This window comes from Electrophorus electricus, chromosome 15, assembly GCF_013358815.1.
Source record: "Electrophorus electricus isolate fEleEle1 chromosome 15, fEleEle1.pri, whole genome shotgun sequence".
Lineage (NCBI taxonomy): Eukaryota > Metazoa > Chordata > Actinopteri > Gymnotiformes > Gymnotidae > Electrophorus > Electrophorus electricus.
The window spans coordinates 9,802,317-9,826,920 of record NC_049549.1 but is presented as its reverse complement, the minus strand read 5'-3'; the positions used below and the strand labels follow the sequence as shown (position 1 = coordinate 9,826,920).

The following is a 24,604-nucleotide window of genomic DNA, read 5'->3' as shown; positions in this document are numbered from 1 at the left end:
TGTTGTATAAGATGGCTGTCATTATCTTGCTCACTGAAATGTTTCTTGGTAGCTGGGATTATTTCTTTGGGATTCATTCTGCCTCATTTCTGGAGCCCAGAGCTGAGAGTGAGGGTATTTGCGTTCACATTAACGTGTCTACACGGTAAATTGGTTTAAACATCTGATGAACGAATAGGCTTCTTTGACCTGATTTATGCTTTCGCTGTAGATGACATGTGGCACCATATGTGCATCTGGAAGGGCTGGATCATTATGGCAAGGCTTATGATGGCCATTATTTGATGGACACTAGATCTGCTGCAGTTATGTGATGGACAGAGGTAGCACATTATTAATAATGTGCCACAGACTAAGTCATCAGATTGCTCAAGGAGCACTCATCAGGGAAGTCTGTTCCCAGAGCCCTCATTGGTGCATATCAGTGGTTCCTCAGTGATTCATGATTCATGCTTGACTTAAAAACACCACCATGTTCAGGGCTGCAACAGTTAATCATGACATTGATAATATCGATACTTAGGAATTTCTGTCAACACATTTATGTATTTATTAGTTAAGTTGCTGTCAGCATTACTTTACCGAGAGGGATAACATTTTGAGTTATGGTAGAGGTAGAAACTCATTGAAAGTGTACACGACATAAGTCTTCCTAAACATAGACAAACTGGCCTTCTCATGTCATGGAAGAAAATGCCCAAGGTTGGTAAAAGGCTGGCCAGAGTAGATATCTGAGCTGTAGCATAAATATGATGATGATGATGATATAAATGCTTGAGGAGGGCTTCAGAAGTGGTAGAACTTTTAATCTATCGGGGGGGAAATCTAACAAGCTTTTGTTTACAGTATATACAAAGCCAACATTCACCCAGACCTCCCCACCCACCCACCCTACAAAGCGCCACAAGTGTCTCAGTTAGAACACTCTCCCTTTGCCTGTTTGCGTTGATATGTAACCAGCTTCCTGCAACACAACGGTGTTTACATGGAGCACTTCTACGCTCTCCCCAGGTGGCCCTGCTCAAACGTTCATCCTCCTGCTTGTTTTCATTGCACTTTAACAAGGCCTGATCTGCTCATGTGGGAGATCGGTCCATCAGGCTTTATTTAAAATCAGATGTTTTTACAGGGAGCAGAGAAATGAGATTTTGTTTCTTCTTGGGTTCAATGAGCAGTGCTTTTATTCACCTGGCACAATTCCACAATGTAGTCCTGAGTTTCCACCAATGTTTTCGGGGGGTGGGGGAGAGAAGCAGTTTTCCCTGCTCACGTGTTGCCTGAGGTTTCGCACTCTAAAATGGACACTGAGGGCAACCATCAAAATAAAGGCCACCTGATTTGCAGTTGATTCTGATTACTGAGCTCTGCCTGTTTTTGAATAGTCCGAACATTACTGAGCTCACCTCACAATGAGGTGACTGTCTTGATGCAAGGCAATGCCACTTTCATAGTAGCAAAGTAGTCGAAAAGCTTGCCAGAAAGGGAAAAAAACCTTCATAAATGCATCTCAGTATTTCCCCAGATAAAGGTTCTATGATTTATTCCTAAATAGGATGTTTTTGACCACAAATGCCACAGTTGTTCTCTGTGGGGGGGGGGGGCGTAGACAGACTGGAATAACCCCATGAATGTGTTGTAGCCCTGTTTTGATTTCAAAGAGTTGCCAATAAGTCACGCAAGTGGTTTTGTTTTCGTTTTTTTTTTTTAATTTTTTTTTTCCCCTCCCTCTTCTTCTTCAAGGGAAATGTTTTGTCTGAGCAGTGGTATGACAATAAGATTATATGATCTTAGACATTGTCCTCACAATGGAATATCTGGCGGCGTAAACGCTACAGACTCGAACTGGAATTGCGTAGGGAGGATCCCATAGGCATGATCTGTCTGTGGTAGACACACACACTGTGTAAGCTACTCTGCAAGTGGTGCTACTGCTCTCACGCTTCCTTTTGTTGATTTTTATTTTTTTTTCTTGACTTTTAAGTGAGTGCAAGAACCCGTCTGTGACCTGAAGAATCCAGCGGAAACAGGAACTAGGATCTGCAGATTTTAGCCAGTCATAACTCTTAACAAATACTTTAAAATACTTTGGAGCACAAGATACTCGTGCATTTTAAGCCCAAAAAAGCAGAAGGAAAATATCTGCAATTTAGGCAAAGAATGCTTCATTTTGGAAACACTGAGGAAAGATAATAGCACTGCTTGTATTGGATATGCACTTTTTACTGGTCGGTTTTGGTCCTGTTGCTATTAAACGTTGAAGTAGAGAAATGTTCCTCACTTGCATGGTTTGTTGTCATTAAATTCCAGGTAAAGAATACCACAGAATATTCTTGTTCAGCAGAAATGTGAAAATTACCTATCAGCTGGAAATCTTTCTCAGTTCCTCATCTTTGCCGTTGGGGTTTTATTTTCAAATGCTAGTTAAATTGCAGTTGGCACAGCCTGTGTACTGAGGCCCATTGCATGTGGTTGGGTTTAAAGATTGATATGCGTCAGATGAGGAAGAGAATGTGTCTACATTTTTGACCAGAGAGCTTTTCTAATTCTGTGTTGTGTTTATATGATGCGAGACCTTATTCGGCTATTTGTTGAATTGTCAGCTGGACAAGTTACGGTACCTGCACTTGTAAGCAGTGATATTTCTTTCCTGCCGGCCAACGACAGGCTGTGGCTGCTCTAACCCTCTTAATCTACTAGTGCAGATTACATTCATTTGTGTCAACATGGGTTTCTGTGAGGACACAAGCTTTCAGTAGTGTTGCTGTGGAAACGTAATGTGCTCTACTGGTTTTAAGGTTTTGTGTGTGTGTGTGTGTGTAAGGCCAAAGCAAAGGCAAGGTGGTGGTGGTGGTTTCAATAACTTTTCAGTAGGCAAGCAAGCCTAAGATGACATAAAAAGCTCTACATCTACATTAATGCTACCTAAGCCAGGTGCATTATAAGGTGATTTATTACAAACCCTTGGAGTTCCTTACTAACTCTTCAAGCACGCCTGAATTAACCTTCAAATAATGAACACTCTTATACCATGCCTCCGGAACCTACAGAGGGTACTTCTACTTAGGAATGACTCATTTACTAAGCGGCAAATGGCCCATGGGCCTTATGTCCTCACATTCTCAGCTCCACCAAACTCTGAAAGTAGATGCATCAGAATTTAAACAAAAGACATTATGGCTCACTGTAAATACATGTGAATAAAAAAGAAATGCGGAGAAGGCACCATCACATTTACCATTAGGGCTGCGTTACATAGACTGCAATGTTTCGACTACATTTCAACATATGCCTAGAATATAATGAAAATACTTAATATGAATGTTCACAGTTGACATGGTCAAAGATTAGCCTGTGGGGTCTGGATCAATGCTAGTTTTCTTTGGTAGGTCATAACAATGCCTTGATTTCTAACAATAAGGTGAACTCATGGGAGAATTTGGAGAAGTCCTGAGACCACTCGCTTACTGTGGCATGTTTTGTTTGTTTGGGGGTTTTTTTTGGAGTGGAGAGTTTGATGATGTCTGCTCTTAATCTGCTGTTTCTGTAGTCATAGCAACACCCCCCCATAGCACAGACACCTGATTAATTATGTAGCAGAGGGCAGCTGGCACAGGGTGTGTGGGGGTGCTTACGTGTTTAGACCCATTTGGGGTTTAAATGCAAAACTAGAAGGAATTACAACTCACCTGTGCAATGAAAGCTTGAAACTGGATTCAATAAACATGCATGCTTCACACTAATAAACAGACCCACACAACTACATGGACAGTTCAAAAGTACATTAACACACACACACAAATACAAAGTTAAAGCTTCCAATTAGAAATGAAAGTGGTATGAACTACAGTAGCAGTGTAGGGAATGCTTCTGAAATCAGTGAACATATCACATATTAGTGGAGTCTGCAACGCTAAGAAAGCCTAAAGTATTTGGTGTTTAAGTTGTGTGTGTTCTTTTTTTTTTAACCTTTGAGTTCCTTAGCTAGCTTAGTTCATGGTTATGTGTGCTCCAACCCCAACTGAAGCCAAAATGGCTTTTGTTCCAGGGGCCCTCTTTACCACATATACTGTTTACAAACATGACAAGTAATGAAGAAAACACTGGACATGTGGTATTCACACACCATGAAACATGCAAATATGCAGATGTGAAACATAAATCTTTTTTAAAAAGTCCTCACCACAACCAGTGTTTAATTTTGGGAAATTATGTACATTTTAGGAGGAGCTAAAAATGAGAGGTGGTAGGTCGTATGTAATAAAAAATGTTCAATGATCAGTCCTGCTTGGTTGTAGTATTCCTGATTTAGTTCAGTCCCGCCCCTCATTAGCCATGCGTGGTGGTAGAATTCCTGATCAGTTCAGTCCTGCCCCTCATTAGCCATGCGTGATGCTAAAAGCTTTGACACTATTTGTTTAAGACCAGAGCTGTTTGCTGTTTGAAGCTTGCTGCAAATAGCGTGGCTGATTACCCAGGCAAGCTGTAACTGTGTGTGTATGTGTCATAATGAAACTCCACACACAACAGTCAGAACCAAGGCTGTGTGAGAACATGGGAGCACTCACATGGCCACAGTTTTGAGGATTCATTATTCAACCAAAACCAAAACTTGCTTCGAAATTGTCTGTTGCTGAGATACATGGGACCGTGATTAAACATATGATCTAATCAGACGCGGCCGGTCCTAGCCTCCCTATGTTTAACTGCAGCTGGAGAGGGACCCATGCTTATGTAAATGCTGGGAGACTGACAGGTGCACGCAGCCTCATACACAGCCCATTTAGCTACCAAAACCCGTGGTTCACGGGCCTTTTGCTTAACAGCCTGTTTGTGGGGGATTTGAGACCAGTGAAGGGGAACTGGTGTGTGTGCGCGCACACACGCATTTGGTAGTCAAAACTTTACTGGTCTCTTTGTGCTTGTGAGAGAGAAAGAGGGGGGAGAAAGTAAGAACACGTTACGAGCATTTCCAAGTTTGACTGACATCAACAGGTTTAATCATATAGACGTAGCTCTCTCCCACACGCACGCATGGCCATGAGACTCATGCATTATCTCACAATTTCTTGAACCTGGTGTAAATGGAAACCTTTGAGCTTATGATTCAGTAAACCGTGCCGAATCTTGCATGTATTTGTATGGTATTGTGGCCTCGGTGGAATGCTTGACCTGGTATTCTCTGTAAGATGCTAAACTGATTCATTCTGTCTCTCTAGGTTTCAGAAACATGTTCATACTTACAGGATTTTACCAGATGAAGAAAATTTCCTTGCCGTACAGGTGAGTGAGTGCATGCGAAAAAGAGTTTGTGTTTGTGTAAAAGATTGTGTGTGTGTGTGTGTGTGTGTGTGTGTGTGTGTGCAGCTATAGAAAGACAGGAGTCTTTGTTCTCATGGCTGGCCTCAACAGCTGGGAATACTAATCTCTTCACTACATATCCATAACACATGCATAACACACATATGTGCGTGCCACCCTCTGTCTATCAGTCCTCTATAATTCTTGCACATAGACCTAACACACACACACACACACACACACACACACACACACACACACGCACAAATCTACCTATCCGTAATTTACACAACCACCCGAACCCTAACCCTAATATGCTCCTATAGTCTTGTTGGTTTCGCACTGTCCCTGGTGGCTATGGGTGAAATGACCCAGATATTAGCCATGTCTGTGTAGAGACAGTTCTGATGGCGCTGCGCATGCGTCTACGTGTGTGTGTGTGTGTGTGTGTGTGTGTGTAGACATCCCAGGGGGTTCAGCCCAAGAGGTTTAAGACTCTCCCGGAGCTCATCCAGCTGTACCTGCAGCCCAGTCAGGGACTTGTCACCACCCTGCTGTTGCCTGTGGAGAGAGAGGAGAGTGCAGAGGAGAGAGACTACTCAGGTGTGTGTGCACACTCACACACCACTAAACTTTGTGAAATGAAAAGAGAGCAGAGAAGGCCCAGATGTCGTTTAAGCATCACACACTATTTGTACGTGCATGTGGGTGTGTTCACACGTGCACATTTGTGGGGGGGGGGCATGTGTCTCTTACAGACGGAGAGGACGATAAACCCCCCCTCCCTCCTCGTTCTGGGTCCTGTGGCTCCTCCCTTCTCAGTACAGAGGCACCCTCTGAAAGGTAAGCCCCTCCCCTTTTCTTTGGCCTTGATCCAATCCAGGAAGGAATGTACAGAGCCCAGTACTCCTCCTCCCATCCTCTTGTCAAATCCGTCACGCAGGGCTGAATGAACTCCTGTTCCGATAGGTTTCCCATAGCTAGCTCAGACATCTGGAGTGACGTTAGCACTGTTGGGGGAAAAACGTTACCACCGTTTTGTTGGACGTAAATACAAAGCAACTCAGACAAAACTCTCTCTCTCTCTCTCTCTCTCTCTCATTCATATATTATTTATATATATATATATATATATATATATATATATATATATATATATATATATATATATATATATATAATCAAAAATCATATAATTCTCTGGCCCTAAGCAACAGTACAGTGTGGCAGATTACCTAAGCACGCTGTCTGATCTAAAACTGAGGTCCACCCTGACCAGGTACAGAGACAGTGACCTCCGCCTGGCCTTAACGACTGGCAGACATGAACAGCCCTGCTTACCTAAAGAGCGGAGATTGTGCCAGCAGGACTAGATCAAGAGCGAGCTGCACTTCCTAACTTAATGTCCAAATTACTCACATTATACCCAAGTTCTTTAACAAAATGAGTCACATATTGCTGGAGTTTAAAATCTCCACGAGGAGAAGTGACCGTATGTTCTTGGTGAACATGAAGAGCTCAACGCACTGGCAGCGCCGAACGTTCACTCCTTCCACAGTCTGAGGGACAGTGAATGACCATAACAGATACCAGAGATACAGTGTCTTATAATATTCTTTATTATAAGAATGTTGTCATTATTAGTACTATCATTATTACTATTATTATTATGTCTCACTTTAGCCTGTCATGGTACAGTGCATTAGTGTGGGAAGTGGGTTGCGCGCAGGACATGGCAGAGCCCCGGGTTCGGGTTTAGATGCGTCACGTCACAAGGAGACTTGAGAAATGTTTGATCTGCGTGCGTTTTTCTCCCCCCCTGCAGTGCTCCAGTAGGTAATGGGTTGAGCACCATCTCACATGAGTATCTGAAGGGCAGCTATGCGTTGGACCTGGAGGCCGTGAAACAGGGTGCCAGCAGCCTCCCACATCTCAACAAAACACTGGTGTCGTCCTGCAAGCGCTTGCATGGGTACACACCCACGTTTACAGACCGTTAAGAGACAACACCCCCCCCCCCCCCCCCACACACACACACACGTACTAGGATACTTTTTATCCCCTGCTTCCTTTGAAATGTATTTTTCTCTGACCTTAACTGCACGCACCCACCCCCCTGTCTCTCCCTCCCTATCTCTCTAGAGAGGTGGATAAGGTGCTGTCTGGCCTGGAGATTTTGTCTAAAGTCTTCGATCAACAGAGTGCCTCCATGCTCTCCAGGATGATTCAGCAGGTGTCCGTTCTTATTTATATTATTGTGTGTGTGTGTGTGTGTGTGTGTGTGTGTGTGTGTGTGTGTGTGTGTGTGTGTGTGGTACATAAAGTATGCGCTCAGTCAGTGAAGGGTTATTTAAAAAGGATTCACAATGTCCTCAAGTTAATGTACTGGACCATGGCAAACGCCACACACACCTTCACTTAGGAAAACACGGCTAAACCTGTAACCCTACTCCAACAAAGGCAGCAAGGTATATTTAGCTGGACGAGCTCATGTTTACTGGTGGGGGGGGGGTAGACTCATTTAAGTACTCGCCTCTTTTCAAGTGCCTCTTTTCATGGAAATACCAGTAACGGCCTACCACGAGTTTCCTCTTGCCCGTCTCGGTCTCTTGCTCTCTCACCGTGACTCGCAGTTGAGACACAGAGGGGCCTCGTCATATTCTTTCCTCAGTTAGAGAAATGGAGTGTAGGTGTGTGCGGGTGTGTATGCATGCGCACGTGTTTATGCAGTGTGTAACACAAGGCGCGATCAATGGCACAGTGAGCTGGTTTGTATCTGCTACAGGTGGACAGTAACGGACTGAGGCTCTAGACAGAGGAGCGATTGCGTCCTGGAGTGTTTCACAGCAGCACATTCATGGCTCCTCCACAGCACTGCCTTCTTTATAGATTTCAGTATTGATGTTTTGCTGAAATTCCTCTCGCCTGTCTCTCTCTCGCTGCCTCTTTCAGTCTGTGAGTCAGGGTGGAGATCAGGAGCTGGAGCATCTGGTTACTAAACTGTCCATCCTTAAAGACCTGCTGAGCTCCATAGAGAGAAAAGTATGTAAATACACACACGCACTCACACGCAACCATCTGCGTTACAGGTCACTAGTTCTACGTAGGCATGCTTGCTTATGTGTGTCACATATGGGTTGCATGAAAGAAAACAATTTTACTTTTACTCCCTTCTGTCGTTTTACCTCGTCCCCCTTTCTCCCTCTCCCTCTCCCTCTCCCTCCCTCTCTCCCTCCCCCTCTCCCTCTCCCTCTCCCTCTCCCTCTCCCTCTCCCTCTCCCTCTCCCTCTCCCTCTCCCTCTCCCTCTCCCCCTCTCCCTCTCCCTCTCCCCTTCTCTCTCTCTCTCCCTCCCTCTCTCCCTCCCCCTCTCCCTCTCCCTCTCCCTCTCTCTCTCCCTCTCCCTCTCCCTCTCCCTCTCCCTCTCCCTCTCCCTCTCCCTCTCCCCCTCTCCCTCTCCCTCTCCCTCTCCATCTCCCTCTCTCTCTCTCTCTCTCTAGGCTCTGAAGGCTCTGCAGGATATGAGTGTGGCTGTTCCCTCTATCCCCTCTCAGCTGTCGCCCCGGCACAGCAAAGCCATTCCTGTCCAGGCCTTTGAGGTAACACACACACACCACACCACACACACACCACACACACACACACACACACCACACCACACCACACCACAAGCAATTGCAGGCATAATTGCATGGGCAGTGCAATCAAAGCTTCGGTTTCTGTGTGTGCGCGCGCGCGCCTGCGTTTGTTGGGCAGGTAAAACTAGACGTGTACCTGGCTGATCTGACTAAGATAGGGAAGAGCCAGAAGCACACCCTCAGCGTGGACGTGGAGGGCGGCAAACTAGTGGTGATGAAGAAGATGAAGGACTCTCAGGAAGACTGGGCCACCTTCACCCATGACAAGAGTGAGGGGGTTGGGCGGAGGGGGAGAAGCATGCATGATGAAGAGGTGTTCGACAGGGGGATAAAAATCATGTAGGATGGAGAGAGAGCGATGAAGTTCATCATGTAGGATAGTGTGTGTTCTCCACTATGTGTTTGTCCTTTCATAAAAGGCACAGTCCCAGTACTCCCAGCTGTAGCTCTTTAGGTCATGGAAGGTCATTCTGCCTTATCTGCTGAATTATTTCTGGCAATAATACCGGTTAGCAGTAATATTGGTGTTCTTAACCAGCTCTGATAGTGATGCATCACTTTCAGTGGGCTTAAACCAGGTCCACTGAACCAGCTGCAGCATATAACAGCAGCCTTTAGAGGACTGTCTGCTTCTCCGTCTTATTGTAGAACATCTCACCCAGATTATTGGATTTGAGGAATTAAAATATTGTCTGTTTTATGAAGCTAATAAGATTTTCTGTTGTGTTGCTCTCACACTGCGTGTGCGTGTGTGTGCGCGTGTGTGTCTGATGAGTAGTCCGGCAGCTGATAAAGTCCCAGCGGATGCCCAGTAAACTGGGCATCGTGTTCGAGAAAGAGAAAGACAGGAGTCAGAGGAAAGACTTCATTTTTGCCAGTGCTAAAGTGAGACACACAAACATCTGTCTATTACGTAAATATTGTTTTGTCCTTAAAAATAAAGGCCCATTTTAATTAACAAAATTTTGGTCCGTTTAAATATAGAACTATAAACACAGAGAACATTAACTTAGCGAACCTATGCATGTTCTCAGACACACGTTCATTGAAAAAACACTAGCAGAATATCAAATACTCCGTTTGTTGCCCTCATGGTGTTTAGAAACGAGAGGCATTCTGCCAGCTCCTGCAGCTGATGAAGAACAAACATTCCAACCAGGATGAGCCTGACATGATTTCCGTGTTTATCGGGACATGGAACATGGGTAAAGCACACGTGCGCACACACACAGAGGTGCACAACAAGTAATGTGTTAGATGCCAGGAATGTACACTTTAATCTGCAAGCACATTGCAGATAAACACCGGAAAACTACTAAACTGATAAACACTGACTACTTATTGCTGTTTTCCACTGTATTGGCCACTCATCCTCTAGGTATTGGACACTCCTGGTAAATGCATTGCAGCCAACTTCAGCACGATATTGTGTTTATGGGCCATACAGGACCCAGGCTTTGGTTTAGACAACGTCACATAATACTAAAGACATACCATATCCTCATGAATGTTCTAGTCTTACACAGCTAAAGAGGAAATCCATAATGTGTTTTATATCGTGGGGAAAAGGTGTCTCCTTCCTCCTGCTTCACCTTTGACACAGGAAGTGTTTGAGGCCTAAGGGTAAAACAGGAAGTCCACTAATGGTGTTTCTTTACCTTCTCTCTGTTGCTTGCTCTCTCTCTGGCTCTCTCTCTCTCTCTCTCTCTCTCTCGTGTGTGTGTGTGTGTGTGTGTGTGTGTGTGTGTGTGTGTGTGTGTGTGTGTGTGTGTGTGTGTGTGTGTGTGTGTGTGTGTGTGTGTGTGTGTGTGTGTGTGTGTGTGCATATATGCATATATGCAGGTAGCGTTCCTTCCCCTAAGGCCATAGGCTCATGGCTTCTGTCGCGAGGTTTGGGGAAAACTCTGGATGAGATGACTGTCACGATTCCTCATGACATCTACGTGTTTGGCACCCAGGAGAACTCCGTCTGCGACAAGGAGTGGGTGGAGAACCTCCGGGCTGCACTCCGAGACTACACTGAGCTCGACTACAAACCGGTGAGAGAGAGAGAGAGAGAAATAAAGGGATGGAGAGCAAGCCAGAGAAGACCACGTGGAGGGAGATGTGTTGGATGGAAAACATCTGTACTATAGACATGAAAAATAAGACCTTGAGTAGTCTACCTTACGATGGAGCCAGCAGTATGCAGTCCTGCTTGTGTGTCTGGTGCATGTTTATGCTGTTTGTTTGGGTTGTTTTTATTATGTTAGTTCTGTCGAGTTTCTGTTTGTAGAACCTTTTTCCTAGGCTGTTTTGATCTGCTGTGATCCAAGGGGAACAGTGTCAATTATGTGGCTAAACCTTTCCACATACATTATTGTCTCCAGCACAAAGCCTGTGTTTGACCAGTTGACTGTGTGATAAGGGGTCTGTTTTTCTCTCTCTCTCTCTCTCTCGCTCTCTCTCTCTTTCTCAGGTTGCAGTGCAGACTCTGTGGAACATAAAGATTGTAGTTCTCGTGAAACCAGAGCATGAGAATCGGATCAGCCACGTGGGAATGTCCAGTGTCAAAACGGGGATTGCCAACACCCTGGGTCAGAATTCTGTGCATACACAACCTGAAAACAACCCTTTTACAGTGCCTTGCAATAGTGTTGAAACCCCTTAAATCATCATTTTTGCCTGGATTAAAAACACAGATTGTGCCATTCTGTATTTATATTATAAACCAATATATTCTTAATTTAAACTTTCAAAATTAAAATTCATTCTTACTAGATTTTAAAAAATGCTGCTTGCATAAGTACTCAACCCCTTTAGACTAATACTTGGGCCCACATTTTGTTGCATTAACAGCTTTACCTCTGTTAAAGTAAGGGTGTTTTCACAGCCGAATACACGAGTCCGCACCCAGAACTGATTCTGATTCTTCGTTTGTGGGAGGGAATCATTTTTACTGGTTTGCTTTTACAAATATCCGAACTGCGGATCGAGTACACAGTTCCACACGTCACTTTTCTGCATGCAGGTTCGCAAAATGATAGGAAGGAAAACGGCTTTTGCATTCGACTAAACGTACCGAACTCACGGAGCACACGGACCTGGGTCTGGAAAAAAGATCAAATGTAAAAATGCCCCAAGTTTCTACCAACTGTGAATGCTGGCTGGGAGTGATTTTCTCACCCATTCGTCTTGGCAGCTTTGCTCCCGGACTTTGTTGGTTGGATGATGCTTGTGGACGTCAATTTTCAAATAGTGCCACAGATCTGGACTTTGACTTGGTCCTTGTAAAACATTCCCTTTTTTTTTTTTTTTTTCAGCCAAACCTGTATTGCTTTGGCCTTGTGTTAAGGGTCAGTGTCCTGCTGAAATGTGAACTTTCTCTCAAGCTGTAGCTTCTTAGCAGACTGAAGTAGGCCATCTTCTTGTACTTCACTGTATTTTACACCTTCGGTTCTCGCTTCAGGTTTAACAAGACGCCCAGTCCCTGCTGCGGAAAAGCATATCCCATGCTTCACTGTTGGGATGGTGCTTGTTTTGAATTATGGCCAAAAATCTCCATTATTCTCTCATCTGACACAAAGCTCCAGATGTGCTTTGATATGTTTAGTCTTCAGGAATACCTTTGTTCTAGTCAACCTTCCAGACAGACCAGTCATATTCAGATCTCTTGACATTGTTTTGTGTCTGTTTTTTTTGTTTGTTTTTTTGTTTGTTTGTTTTTTTAAATGATTGACATGTAGCGAGGTCAGTTGTGTCCTCCTCATCAGGGTGGACACAACTGACCTCTGAGGAGGAACAAGTTTGTATATGAAAAGGTTGATGTTCCATATATAAATCCTCCTGCTGATTCAGAAGCACTTTGCTTGCACAACTGAATCTTTTCATTTAGATACGCAATTTTTGTCTACCCTGAATGCCTCTTCATATTCTTACCTGTTGGTGTATTTGATATAAAGTTTTGATAATTACATTAAATTGCAGTTTCATGACCAACCTTTCACTACACTAGGAACGGGGAGTCATCAGTAGTCAACACTCACTAACAGCCTTGACACAGTGGCCTGTAACACTGCAAGTGATTAGGAAAGTCCCAGTTATCTCTCACTAGAAGAGACACATATGTGCAGACATGTACATGTGGAAGAGGACATCCTGATTCTTGAGCTGTTTAGTTGCTTTGCCTGTCATTTTGTCTTCATGGCTATGAGCAACACGATCTTGAACCCACCATGCCAAATCCAAATGCAAAATTGAACAACATGCAAAAAACATGTTTTGCTGCATAATCTGTTGTGCACTAGTCTTTGTGTGAATATCGACCTTTTAAATTAGCATCCTGACCAATCGCACTCATTGCAGATAAGCTGCAACATTTACATGATGCACCAAATGTAGACAGAAAAAGGTGTGAAAAGGACAACCAAGCTATCAGCTTGTCATATCGGAGGTTCGCCAGGGAGGTTGTCGCGTTTTTGTCCGTGTTGTGCCGGCCTGGTTTTTACCCGATACAGACATCGCTTTCACAAAGCTGACGTACAGGACCATGTTGTCGTTGTCCCTTGTTGCTGTTGACAACCAGTATGCTGGGACACCACCATCATCATCAACTCTTCCCGTCTCATCGCTGAAGCACCCTACCAGGAGCTCTCAGTGGAACTGGTACACTGCTGGACTTGAGCTTTGCAGTTTTACCCATCCGAACCGGTAAGGCTGGACCACGCTGCGTTTGAAATCCCGTGTCGTCCAGAAGATGAGGAATCTGGCTCCCCTCAAAGTTTCCTTCTCCTGCCATGGCGGGGAAGTTTCCTTGCTGCTGCGTATTGTGGCTTGCCCAATCAGGGCTCTTGATCTGGATTTCTGCAAAGCTGCTTTGAGATGATGTCTGTTGCTAAAAGTGCTACAAAAATTAAATTAAATTGATTCTGGACACCTTGGTATCGATCAGAACCTCTCAAATGCTGTAGCGATACAGTTTCAGCAGTGGTGACTGTGGAAATACAGGACTTGTAACACCGTTTTTGCCGTGTCTTGGTATTTGACTGTTGCTGTAATTTATCATTGTTGTCATTATGATGTTCTGTGTATGCATTTAAACATCGGTGACATCCATCTCTTAGGCAACAAGGGGGCAGTGGGCGTGTCCTTCATGTTTAATGGGACCTCGTTCGGCTTCGTTAACTGCCACCTGACATCTGGCAATGAGAAGATCCATAGGTAAGAGGATGCAGGCTCTTTAAGGCATAAACATCATTTTGGAGTACCGAGTAAAGGTTTTTGACCACCTTAGAAAACTGTTTAAAGCTGTTTATCAGGGCAATCGGCCTTCACTCACCAAATACAAAAAAAGGCCTCATGGGAAATGTTCCCACTACTTATGATTGGGTTCAAGTCTCTGTCCACCTCTGTTCTGCGTAATCTGTAAGAAATGACTCTGCTTTGTTTTGGAGCACACCATGATGTCTTTCCCTGGGGGGAGTTGGTGTAATCCAAAGCTGCAGAAAGCCTGCATGGTTGGTTTAGAGAACCTGAGGAGACCAAAGAAATTCTGTTTTAAAACAAAAAAACAAAATTGTTAACACAGCTGCCATGGCAACACAGTGTCAAGCCTTCTAAAGGACCCGTTTGTTTCTCCCTGGCCTCTGTTTAAAGCGATGAATAGGGGCTTTAGGTGTGTGTGTGTGTGGGGGGGGGTGTATTCTAGGCTAGGGTTCACACTTGTGTGCTTGAAAGTGCACTCGAACGCACACACACAGACTGAACTGAAAAATAAATGGGGATCAATGTTTGTTTCATTTTTCCTCTGACCTTTGACCTTGGTAGGCGTAACCAGAACTACCTGGATATCCTGCGGCAGCTTTCACTGGGGGACAAACAGCTGAGCTCGTTCGACATCTCACTGCGCTTCACACACTTGTTCTGGTTCGGAGACCTCAACTATAGGCTAGACATGGACATCCAGGTACACACACACACACACACAAACATATATATATATCTCACACACACACACGTACGTACGTAATGTACAGCGGTGCATTCACACTATATAACTTGTGCATGTACAAATAGACATACAGTCTCACACACACAGTGAACTTGATTATTTCAGCTGCTCAGATTTGAGTGATTTGAGTTGCCATTGTAGTTTATAGAGAACTCTGCCATTCATCCTGCTCTGTGCTCATGTTAATTTTTATGACGCTTTATATACAATCTCTCTCTCTCTCTCTCTGTGTGTTTCTTACACAAACATACACACACCTGTACACATGCACCTACACACACACACACATGCAGGAAATCCTAAACTACATAAACAGGAAGGAGTTTGAGCCGCTGCTGAAAGTGGACCAGCTAAATCTGGAGAGAGAGAAGAACAAGGTCTTCCTTCGCTTCGGTAGGAACACAGCCTCCTTTCCCTCGTAGCTGGGTTAAATGCCCATGCTCATTATACATTAGCATTCCAGGATAGGGTTTTAATGTGTTTGAACTATTTTTAAAGCATGACATGAACCTGGCTTGTAACTTGTTTGCTCATTCACTCACGTTTAGAGTAAAAATATCATTCTCCACAAGGGTGCACAGTTTGCAGCGAAATGGCTTTGGTGCTTCGCATCAGTAACACAGTAAATAAACTGCACTTGCTTTTGTGTCTATACAAATAGAATCATTTTATTTGAAGTATTCGAAATATTACAAAGCCATGTAAAAATGTGCACAGAAATTCATCTGAAACAGGTAAAGCATTTTGTTTTCTTAATACATTTTAAAGACATATATAATGTACACAATGCCTAATAATAAAAAATGTAATAAAATTGGAATCAAATGAAAGTTTCACAACACTAGCTAGGTTAGGTGAATGTAATGTCAGGTGATGGTTTAGGCATAGGTTAGGCCTAATCCAAATCGAAGTCAACAATCAGCGTTGTAAACAAAGGTGGAGAATAAGGATCCCTTTTGTGGAGTGCAGCTGAAACGTGCCTTACACGTGAGCGGTGTTGCATGTGGCTGCGTGCCGTTCCGCACGAGCGTTTCATGGAATGATTCATCACTGCCGTTGGCAGCAGTCAGGGTAATACCACAGCATGTGAAGAGCCCTCTCAGGATTGCGTTCATGTACAAGAATGAGTATTAATATGTAGTTGGATGTCAAGATCTTGAATGAGTTTTGTGTGTGTATTTGCTAACATGATCTGTTTCCAATTACTCTGACTTCAGTGGGATTTGTTAAAGTGCAGCTAAGCTGCTGCAATGTCCGGTCAGGTGCATGCTATAGCAGTTGTCTTAGATTGCTGTATTATTGATTATGAAGTTCTTACAGAAAGTATAAGATGTATAGAATAGTAGAGTCAAAATAAATGTAAAAAAATACGTTTTAGTTACTAATAAGAGCCCAAGACAATCAGAGAGACATTTCTTTTTCGGAGCATCTGTTTTAGCGACGGCTATCGGAATGTAAACAATGCTTAGGCTCAGTGTTTACTGCATGTTTTTAACAGTAAACGTTATCGGGTCGAAACATTCTGACAGTCCAGCTGCGCATGGAATAGAAAACAGTTTATGAGGATGACGGTCCACTGCCCGTCTTCTCTGGTAATGATGAAGGGTTTTGCACTCGAACATGAGCTGCTGAACCCATACCCTCCAGCTTGCCATCGCAGATGGTCTGACATCACTGAGGCTTTCTGGCAAGTCCCTTTGTTTCGTACTTGCTGCATGTCAGTCGTTTCCCGGGTAGATGAGAAGAGGCGAGCCAGCTCATCGCTTGGCAAACCTGTGTCCCACGCAAGCATCCATCACCGGGTGCTGAAAGAGCTGGTTAAGCCAGAGACGTCCTTCACCGGAGCAGCGGTGTGTGGCTCTGCCTTTAGCCTCAGACCGGGTCATTGCTGGCTTTCTGATCCAGTCGTTGACACCCTGATGTTTTATGGCCAAACCTGTTCAGAGTTTGTGTCAGTATGACATGGAATCCTTGTTTTAGTTTAAAGTCACCCATAAATGTGATCCGCTTCTTTTGTAGTAGTTAAAATAATCTAGTTACTGTTGTGTTCAGAATTAACAAATATATTTTCAAAATGAATGGTTTTAAATACTTACATTTATTAAGAAATAATATTTAAAATAAATACTTCCTTCAGATGTCTTCAATAAATGAAAAGAATGCACATACTTGTAATTCATGTTTTGCAAAATGTCAAATAATATAACATTTTGTCTTTCTTCAAATGCATCAAATTTTAGAAATGCTTTAAATGGGGGGGGGGGGGAGTACTTCAAGTGGCATGAAATATATGAAATGCATTTTTTTCTACGGTGTTGAGTAAATACTGGTGAATTCTGTGCCTGTTGGGCCTCTCCCAGTCAGTGTTTGTAAATGTGCCTGATGTGCAGCTTCTCTGTATTCTGCCTTTACTACTCAATCAGCTACTGTTCATTTTTGGTTTTTTTGGGGGTTTTTTTAAGCTGCGTCGCCGTAACCGCACTGTTTCACCGTTTCACTTCCTGTCTGCTTTCTTTTATCTTTTCCTTAGCGGAGGAGGAGATGACTTACCCGCCCACGTACCGGTACGAGAGAGGGTCCCGGGACACATATGTCTGGCAGAAGCAGAAGGCAACAGGGGTAGGTTGCCTAGCAAAGCAGAAAGGGGACGACACATCACGCACCTCCACAGGGCACGTGAAGAAGGAAACACAAAAACAGGGCCAAACCACAACACAAGGGCTTTGTTTTATTACCTGCTTCTAGCCGTTTATATATATATATATATATATATATATATATATATATATATATATATATATATATATATATATATATATATATATATATATATATATATAAATATATATATAAAGAGGTCAATAAATGGCATTAAAACAGGACGTGGAGGAGCCTTGCACTGTACAGACTGCACTTTCCATTCACTTTCCCTGCATCATTAGATCCAATTAAGATCACAAAAGGTTTATTCTGATTAGAAACGCAGGAAAACGCTGAACTGCATAGTGCGAGTTTATCACCTATCCAACAGTCTGTGCTGGAATAAGGTTTTTACAGTAGACATAATCTTAAGCGGTTTGCCACACCGCTTAAGCAGTGAGCGCCAATGATGACTACAGGACCTTTGCTCCTACCAGCAGTGTTTCAGGGCAGAATGAAAACCGCACGCATCACCTTTGATGTGCTTGATGGTGTGCAGACACTTCAGATCTATTCTGAAACATCCCCAAAGGCCTGCACTCAACAGTCTGCCCAGCTAGAGATCATTGCCATCATCAGTCATCTTTATTCAATGTCTGAAACGCATCCACTATCAAATAAAGCAGGATTTTGGCAGTTATCATCTCCTGCTTGGTGAATTATTGAGTGTCAGCCTCTGTGGATGTCAGGAATGCTGTTTTTCAGCAGATCAGCCCCTACCCTGTCACCTCATTCACTGTTCAAACTCAAATCGTATTTTGTCTCTTGCTGTTACAGTTAAAACTAGTATTAAAAATTGTGTTGTATGTAGGTATGTGCTTCTAAGATCTGTGCTGGAGTAACCTCGCACTATACAATTCAGTGTTTGTGATTTTTAATCGGATGTAACGGCTTAGGGAAAGTGAATGGAAAAGTGCAGTCTGAACAGTGCAAGTCTCATCCAGAACTGATATTTCAGAAAGTGGTTGAGGGCTAAAGGTAAAACAGGAAGCTCACTAAGGCATTTCTTTGCTCTATCTATTGCTTGAGCTCTCTCTCTCTCTCTCTCTCTCTCGCTCGCTCTCTCACTCTCTCTCACTCACTCTCTCTCTCACTCTCTCAGATGCGGACGAATGTTCCATCGTGGTGTGACCGGATCCTGTGGAAATCTTACCCAGAAACACACATTGTCTGTAACTCCTATGGTAAAACCTCCCAACCTAAAGCATATTGCTCATACATAAGCATTATTTGGGTATTTCACATTTCTCTTACATTTATGTTAATAAAGTCAAGCAGTGCTTTACCTAAAAGGAAATGAATGAACCTTGAATTGATGCTGTTTGTGTTACCCATCTCTCAGGTTGCACAGATGACGTTGTCACCAGTGACCACTCCCCTGTGTTTGCTACGTTTGAGGTTGGCGTGACTTCACAGTTTGTCTCTAAAAAAGGTACAACTTATTCACAAAAACCTGCATATATCATCTGTAGTGCACATCAAGTTTACACTTGTCATCTGTTTTTGTAAAATGCTTCCTGTCAGTGATCCTTTCTATAACCCTTTGTTTTATCTTAATATGACAATGTACAGACCTCGATACATGGTCTCTCTCTCTCTCTCTCTTTCTCTCTCTCTCTTAGGTTTGCCCAAGACATCAGAGCAGGCGTATATAGAGTTTGAAAGTATTGAAGCCATAGTTAAGACTGCCAGCAGGACGAAGTTCTTCATAGAGTTCTACTCCACCTGTCTGGAGGGTAGATTCAAACTCAGTTAATCCATTACATTAACTAAGGCCCTTGCTGAGAAGATATGGACCTCTTTCAAATAGTCAATGTTTTGAAAGCAGCTGTAGTGTGACTGCCCCCTTGTGGACATTTATGGCACACTTCTTTGCTGCTTTAATACAGACTTTTCTGTTTTACTCTCTCTCTCTCACTCTCTCTCTGTGTAGAGTTTAAGAAGAGCTATGAGAACGACTCTCAGAGCAGTGATAACATTAACTTCCTCCGTGTGGGTTGGTCGTCTAAGCAGCTCACCACCCTGAAGCCCATTCTGTCAGATATAGAGTACCTGCAGGACCAACACCTGCTGCTCACTGTCAAGTCTCTTGATGGATACGAGTCCTACGGTAACAGTTTGTGTGCATGGGTGTGTGCATTTGTCCGTATGTCTAAGCGTGTGTGTGTGCATGGCGGGGGGGGGGGTTTGGATTCACTATCTGATGGCCTATATGTTGATTTAATGTGTGTCTATATAATTTTGATCGCACACACAGACAAATTTTTAAAGTAAAGTACACAGAGGTAGGTGTAGGTGGATTTTCTGAGAGTAGACAAGCTGTGTGTGTGTGTGTGTGTGTGTGTGTGTGTGTGTGTGTGCGCTTGTAGGCGAGTGTGTGTTGGCACTGAAGTCTATGATCGGAAGCACAGCACAGCAGTTCCACACATACCTGTCTCACCGTGGAGAGGAGACAGGGAACATCCGAGGCTCCATGAGGGTCCGAGTGCCGTCTGAAAGAATGGGCACCAGAGAGCGGCTCTACGGTATGTCCGCTGTAGTACTGGACATGTGCGTGTGAGTGCATAAGAACTCAAAAGGTGGAAAAGCTGTGTTTAGGTTTCTGTTGAGTGTTTCTTTCTGCAACGTTTCTATGAACCTCTTTAATTTGTTTGTTAATTAGTTAATTAATTCATTATTTGTCCATTCATTTATCCACCTATCCATTCATTCATCCCTGTCCTCCCAGAGTGGATCAGTGTGGATAAGGATGAGACCGGAGTGCCCAAAGGGAAGACAATGCCCCCTAGAGGTGGTCATGATTACGTGAAGTGAGAAACAAACAAACACAGACACACACACAGACACCCCTTCTATACAGATGTGAAGTGAAACTGGTAGAATTGTAGAGTGTAATTGCAATTTGTTGACAGCAGCTCACAAACAACTATAAACATATGCTCATCCTAATGAGAGTATGTGTAATATTTAACATTTTATGTTGCATTTGCTGGTAAACTCTCCCTAGTTATGCAGTGCTTTCCTTAGTCAAATAAAAATGCTGGATTTTGAGCTGGATGGATGATTGATTACTGGAAATAATAGTAGTGAGGCTGGTGGCAACGATAAGGGGGTGTTTCCACAGGCCCTCTCTGAACAGGAAGGAACTGAGCAAGGTTTCAGAAGAGCCAGAGCGCAACGCTGCAGGCCGAGCTTCATTCACACATGGCTCCGCTAAAGAGGACAGCATGCAAGCTAGGTATATGGTTGCACTGTTTAGCAGATCATCATGCGTAACATCGTGCACTGTTTAGCAGCTACAGGCTGTCGGTTCAGACTCTGCTGATTTTGTTAGCTTTGATGTCATTTGTGGATGCTTGTTAGGTCAAAGCAGGACACCAACGACCCAGATGCCACCACTTCCAAGAACAGCTTCAACAACCCCGCCTACTACATCCTGGAGGGAGTTCCCAATCAATCGGCTGCCCTGGCTGCAGACCTGCTCCCAGGCTCTGCCCTCTCTTCCGTAGCAGGTAAACCGGCACCCCCTGTGGGCGGGGTGGGGAAAGGCAAGCCCCCGAGCGGGAGCTCCATCCAGGCACGCAGGCAGACAGGCGGACGCCCCGTGCGCCCCATCAGCGAGGAGGGATCCTCAGAGGATGATGGGAACCCTGGGGGGCATGGCAGCAGCAGCACTCTCAACCGCCCACCCCCCGACTTCCCACCCCCTCCACTCCCCAAAGGTGCTCTTGAGATGTCGGAAGCCTCGTTTTTCCCACCCGGAAAAGAGAGCAGATCTCGGCTGCATCCAGACTTGGCAGATATCAAAATCCCACCTCTGTCAGCCGTCACCTCGAAACCGCTCTCCTCCCCCAGCTTTGCCCAGCCCCAGGGGGGAGGCGGAGCTTTCTGCCTGGAGGCTCCCCCACCCATGTTGAACCCAGGCCCCTCCCCTTTCCGAAGAGGCGGAGCCTCAGGAGTGGACGACCAGTCATGTTCAGTGCTTCATCTAGCGAAGAAGTTAAGCGAGACGGAGTACACGGGCGCTCAGGAGTATGGGCCTGGTGGAGTGCTGTCGAAAGGGGCCGCCACATCCCACCTACGAGGCCTCGGCCTGGCGGACGCCTGCCGCACCTACCCCCCTCGATCCATCAAGGAGAGCATCGCTGAAGACCTGCCGGCGGAGGTGAGAAGGAGGAGCAGAACCCCTGCTCGAAACTCAGCACCACACTCTTCCGTGCAGGAAGTTGGACTCCGTCCAACCGTTGGTCGCCGCCAGTTTTCACTTCTTCTGTTCCTGCCTTTTTTTTGGTGTGTAATGACACGCGTCGTCCAGCAGGGTGCGTGGCAGGGGGGCAGTAGCAGCAGCAGCCTTTCGGTGGAGACCAGCGTGGGCGACTGGCTACAGAGGCTGGGGCTCGAGCGGTACGAGGCGGGGCTTCTGCGCAACGGCTGGGACGACCTGGAGTTCCTCAGGTGACGCCGCCCTGCAGCGCCTCTTCCTCTGCTCCCTCCGCGTTGTTGTCCGTTTTCTTCCAGATGTGTTAACGAACAAACAAAATGGAAACAGAAACCAAAAAAAAAAAAAAAAATGAAATGTAAAAATTTGTTTTTGCAGTGACATCACGGAGGAGGACCTGGAGGAAGCCGGAGTCTCGGACCCCGCCCACAAGAAGATCCTGCTGGCCTGCCTCAGACAGCAGCAGCAAAAATGAATTGAGCCAAGCCGGACCAACTCGCTCCTAACCGGTCAAACTGTGCCTGCTAACAATACTTGCACTGCGAAGTTGAGCAATTGTTTTGACGGTCGTTGTAAGTAATGCGTGTTGTTTTTGGGGTTTTTTTTTTTTTTTGGCCTTTTGTCGTAGTCATGATGATGTTATTTAAACTAGCCAATATTTCAAAGATGCTCCGTCACTACAAGCACGTCCTTCTCTTGAGAAATGTTTCGCTTCCTGAAGAGAGGACATGACATCAGTGCCAGAGAGTTGTGCGTGGGGTGGGGGGGGTGGCTTTATTCACATTCCTTGCCTTTTCTCTGGCAGGTGATTTTGCTTTCGTTTAATTTATCGTTAGTTTTGTGTTAATTATTGGTAACATGCATGTTTTAATTTTTTTAAGAAAAGGGGGATTGAAATAAGCCAGTATCAGCACTGACTGATTTATTCTGAGAAAGCCATTAGTTGTGTCCAAGTTCAGTCTCGTGTGTGCGTGGGGGGGAACACGAAGAACACAAAGGAGCACTCATTTCTTTAGATCCATAACTTGTCCAGTGGTTGTAGACACCTTGGTGTCTTTTGTGGAACTGTCCAGTAAACAAGAGATCTGTGCTCACTGCTAGACATCCTGTAACCCACTACAGTCAAAACAGCAGGTACCCTGCACAATTTGATGCCAGAGCATGTCACTGTGCTACAAGCAGCCACGGGTGTGCTGAACCTGTTTGGTTGTTGGGAAGTCTCTAGAAGGTTCTCCCCGTCATGGTTTATTTGGCTTGTGAGCCCTTTTGCTGGATGTTATGAAGCCAGTTTCCAATACTACAGTTGTCCATGTGACTGGCGAGTCGTTATTGTTTGTGTGCCTGCCGCTTAAATTCTGTTTCACTAAGTACAAATCGTGTATGCTCTTCAATCCAAGCCATGCCTTTCTCTAAACCTGCAAGCCACGAAACGGGTGATTCGCAGATTTTTGACTTCACTTTGCAGGCCTTATCCTGGAAGTGGCCACCAGGGGGCGATGTTTTGTTTTGTTTGTTTGTTTTTTTTGTTTTTTGTTTTTTTTTTTAAAGATCACTATCAAGAGACGCGGTCAGAATATCCCATCTAAATTTATTAGGATTGTGTCACTGTAGTGGATATTTAGGTTTAGGAAGTGAAATTTGATTCTAGATTTGCCAACAAACTATCCATCCCAGCTGGTTACAGACCTGATGCACCAGCCGTGTAAACTGAAACTGGCACAGTCTGGCAGTGCTAACGCTGAAAAATGGAGCGGAATGAAAGGTGTGTGTGTCTGTGTGTGTCTGTGTGTGTGTCTGTGTGTGTGTCTGTGTGTGTCTGTGTGTGTCTGTGTGTGTGTGTGAGAGAGAGCGACACATCTAGTTAATTGTTTGAATGGTTTGGAGAAGAAATTTGTAGCATTTATATTATTTGAGAGTTTGTGTAATCTATTCTTATGGGAACTGTTAAAATGCCTTTTATTGCAAGAAGTCGCGTTTGCCTCGTTCATTTCTGGCACGTCTCAAGTGTTATAATGGAAACACGGCCAAGTACCTTCTTTTTTTATTTGAAAAGTCCCATTTGTTATTCCAATTTGTACTGTCAAGCAATGGCGCTGGAGAAGACCACATAGAACAAGAGACCTCTGTAGCCTGTATCACTATTGAACTGCTCTTACGCCTAGATCTCCATGTATGTAAATGCTCGTGTTTGTCAGATTTTAACCTCAAATCTTTTCGTGCGTGATAATCCGTGTCATCTGACTATTACTTCCGGTAACCACGTTTTATGGATTTAAGTTAAAATTTGTTAATGACCGTTAAGTGAACGTTCATTTTGTTGTATTTTTCAAATGAATAAAAACTAACTGCCGATTTCTCTGCGTGTGTCGTCCTCTGCCCATAGTATTGTGATTGGTCCAAAAATGGAGAAAGGCGGAACTCCATATGTAAATTAAAATTTTATCAAATGAACATCACTTTTACAGTGACTAGGCCAGCTGTCTTTGTATCTATTTATGACCTTTTGCCAAAAACATTATGACGTAAACAGTATGAATTCTAGACATTTTTGAAAGTTTCAAAGTGAGCAGGTCCACGGTGCACATTTGTTTTTACACGTGAACCACCCCATGACCTGAGTTGCATCACTCATTCACTCTCGCTTCGCAGAGTAAAGATTGTCCACAAGGGGGAGCTCTTACTCCCCAACGTAGCTGTTGTGTTCAATTGAAAGTGAGAAAACTGGTATCCTTACCCACACCAACAGGTTAATGCATGTTGGC

The 24,604-nt window shown here is 44.3% G+C and overlaps 1 protein-coding gene across 3 annotated transcripts in view; it reads left to right on the top strand.

The window, feature by feature from the left end:
- Positions 1-24,198, top strand: part of inppl1a (inositol polyphosphate phosphatase-like 1a) — a 28,343-nt gene extending 4,145 nt beyond the window's left edge. Inside the window, exons 2-27 of one of the 3 annotated variants that reach the window (XM_035534046.1) lie at positions 5,217-5,280; positions 5,760-5,901; positions 6,057-6,141; positions 7,124-7,270; positions 7,441-7,531; positions 8,251-8,340; positions 8,797-8,895; positions 9,053-9,203; positions 9,713-9,819; positions 10,037-10,139; positions 10,777-10,973; positions 11,393-11,510; positions 14,037-14,133; positions 14,740-14,878; positions 15,217-15,316; positions 17,454-17,542; positions 18,726-18,807; positions 18,966-19,055; positions 19,246-19,359; positions 19,557-19,733; positions 19,993-20,148; positions 20,352-20,433; positions 20,748-20,861; positions 20,987-21,788; positions 21,942-22,078; positions 22,221-24,198. In XM_035534046.1, the coding sequence (XP_035389939.1) occupies positions 5,217-5,280; positions 5,760-5,901; positions 6,057-6,141; positions 7,124-7,270; positions 7,441-7,531; positions 8,251-8,340; positions 8,797-8,895; positions 9,053-9,203; positions 9,713-9,819; positions 10,037-10,139; positions 10,777-10,973; positions 11,393-11,510; positions 14,037-14,133; positions 14,740-14,878; positions 15,217-15,316; positions 17,454-17,542; positions 18,726-18,807; positions 18,966-19,055; positions 19,246-19,359; positions 19,557-19,733; positions 19,993-20,148; positions 20,352-20,433; positions 20,748-20,861; positions 20,987-21,788; positions 21,942-22,078; positions 22,221-22,317 (3,670 nt within the window). In that variant the 3' untranslated portion in view covers positions 22,318-24,198. Of the gene's footprint in view, positions 1-5,216; positions 5,281-5,759; positions 5,902-6,056; positions 6,142-7,123; positions 7,271-7,440; positions 7,532-8,250; positions 8,341-8,796; positions 8,896-9,052; positions 9,204-9,712; positions 9,820-10,036; positions 10,140-10,776; positions 10,974-11,392; positions 11,511-14,036; positions 14,134-14,739; positions 14,879-15,216; positions 15,317-17,453; positions 17,543-18,725; positions 18,808-18,965; positions 19,056-19,245; positions 19,360-19,556; positions 19,734-19,992; positions 20,149-20,351; positions 20,434-20,747; positions 20,862-20,986; positions 22,079-22,220 lie in introns of all 3 variants that reach the window. The other 2 variants (XM_035534045.1, XM_035534044.1) reach the window with 2 other exon arrangements.
- The last annotated feature ends 406 nt before the right edge of the window (positions 24,199-24,604 follow it).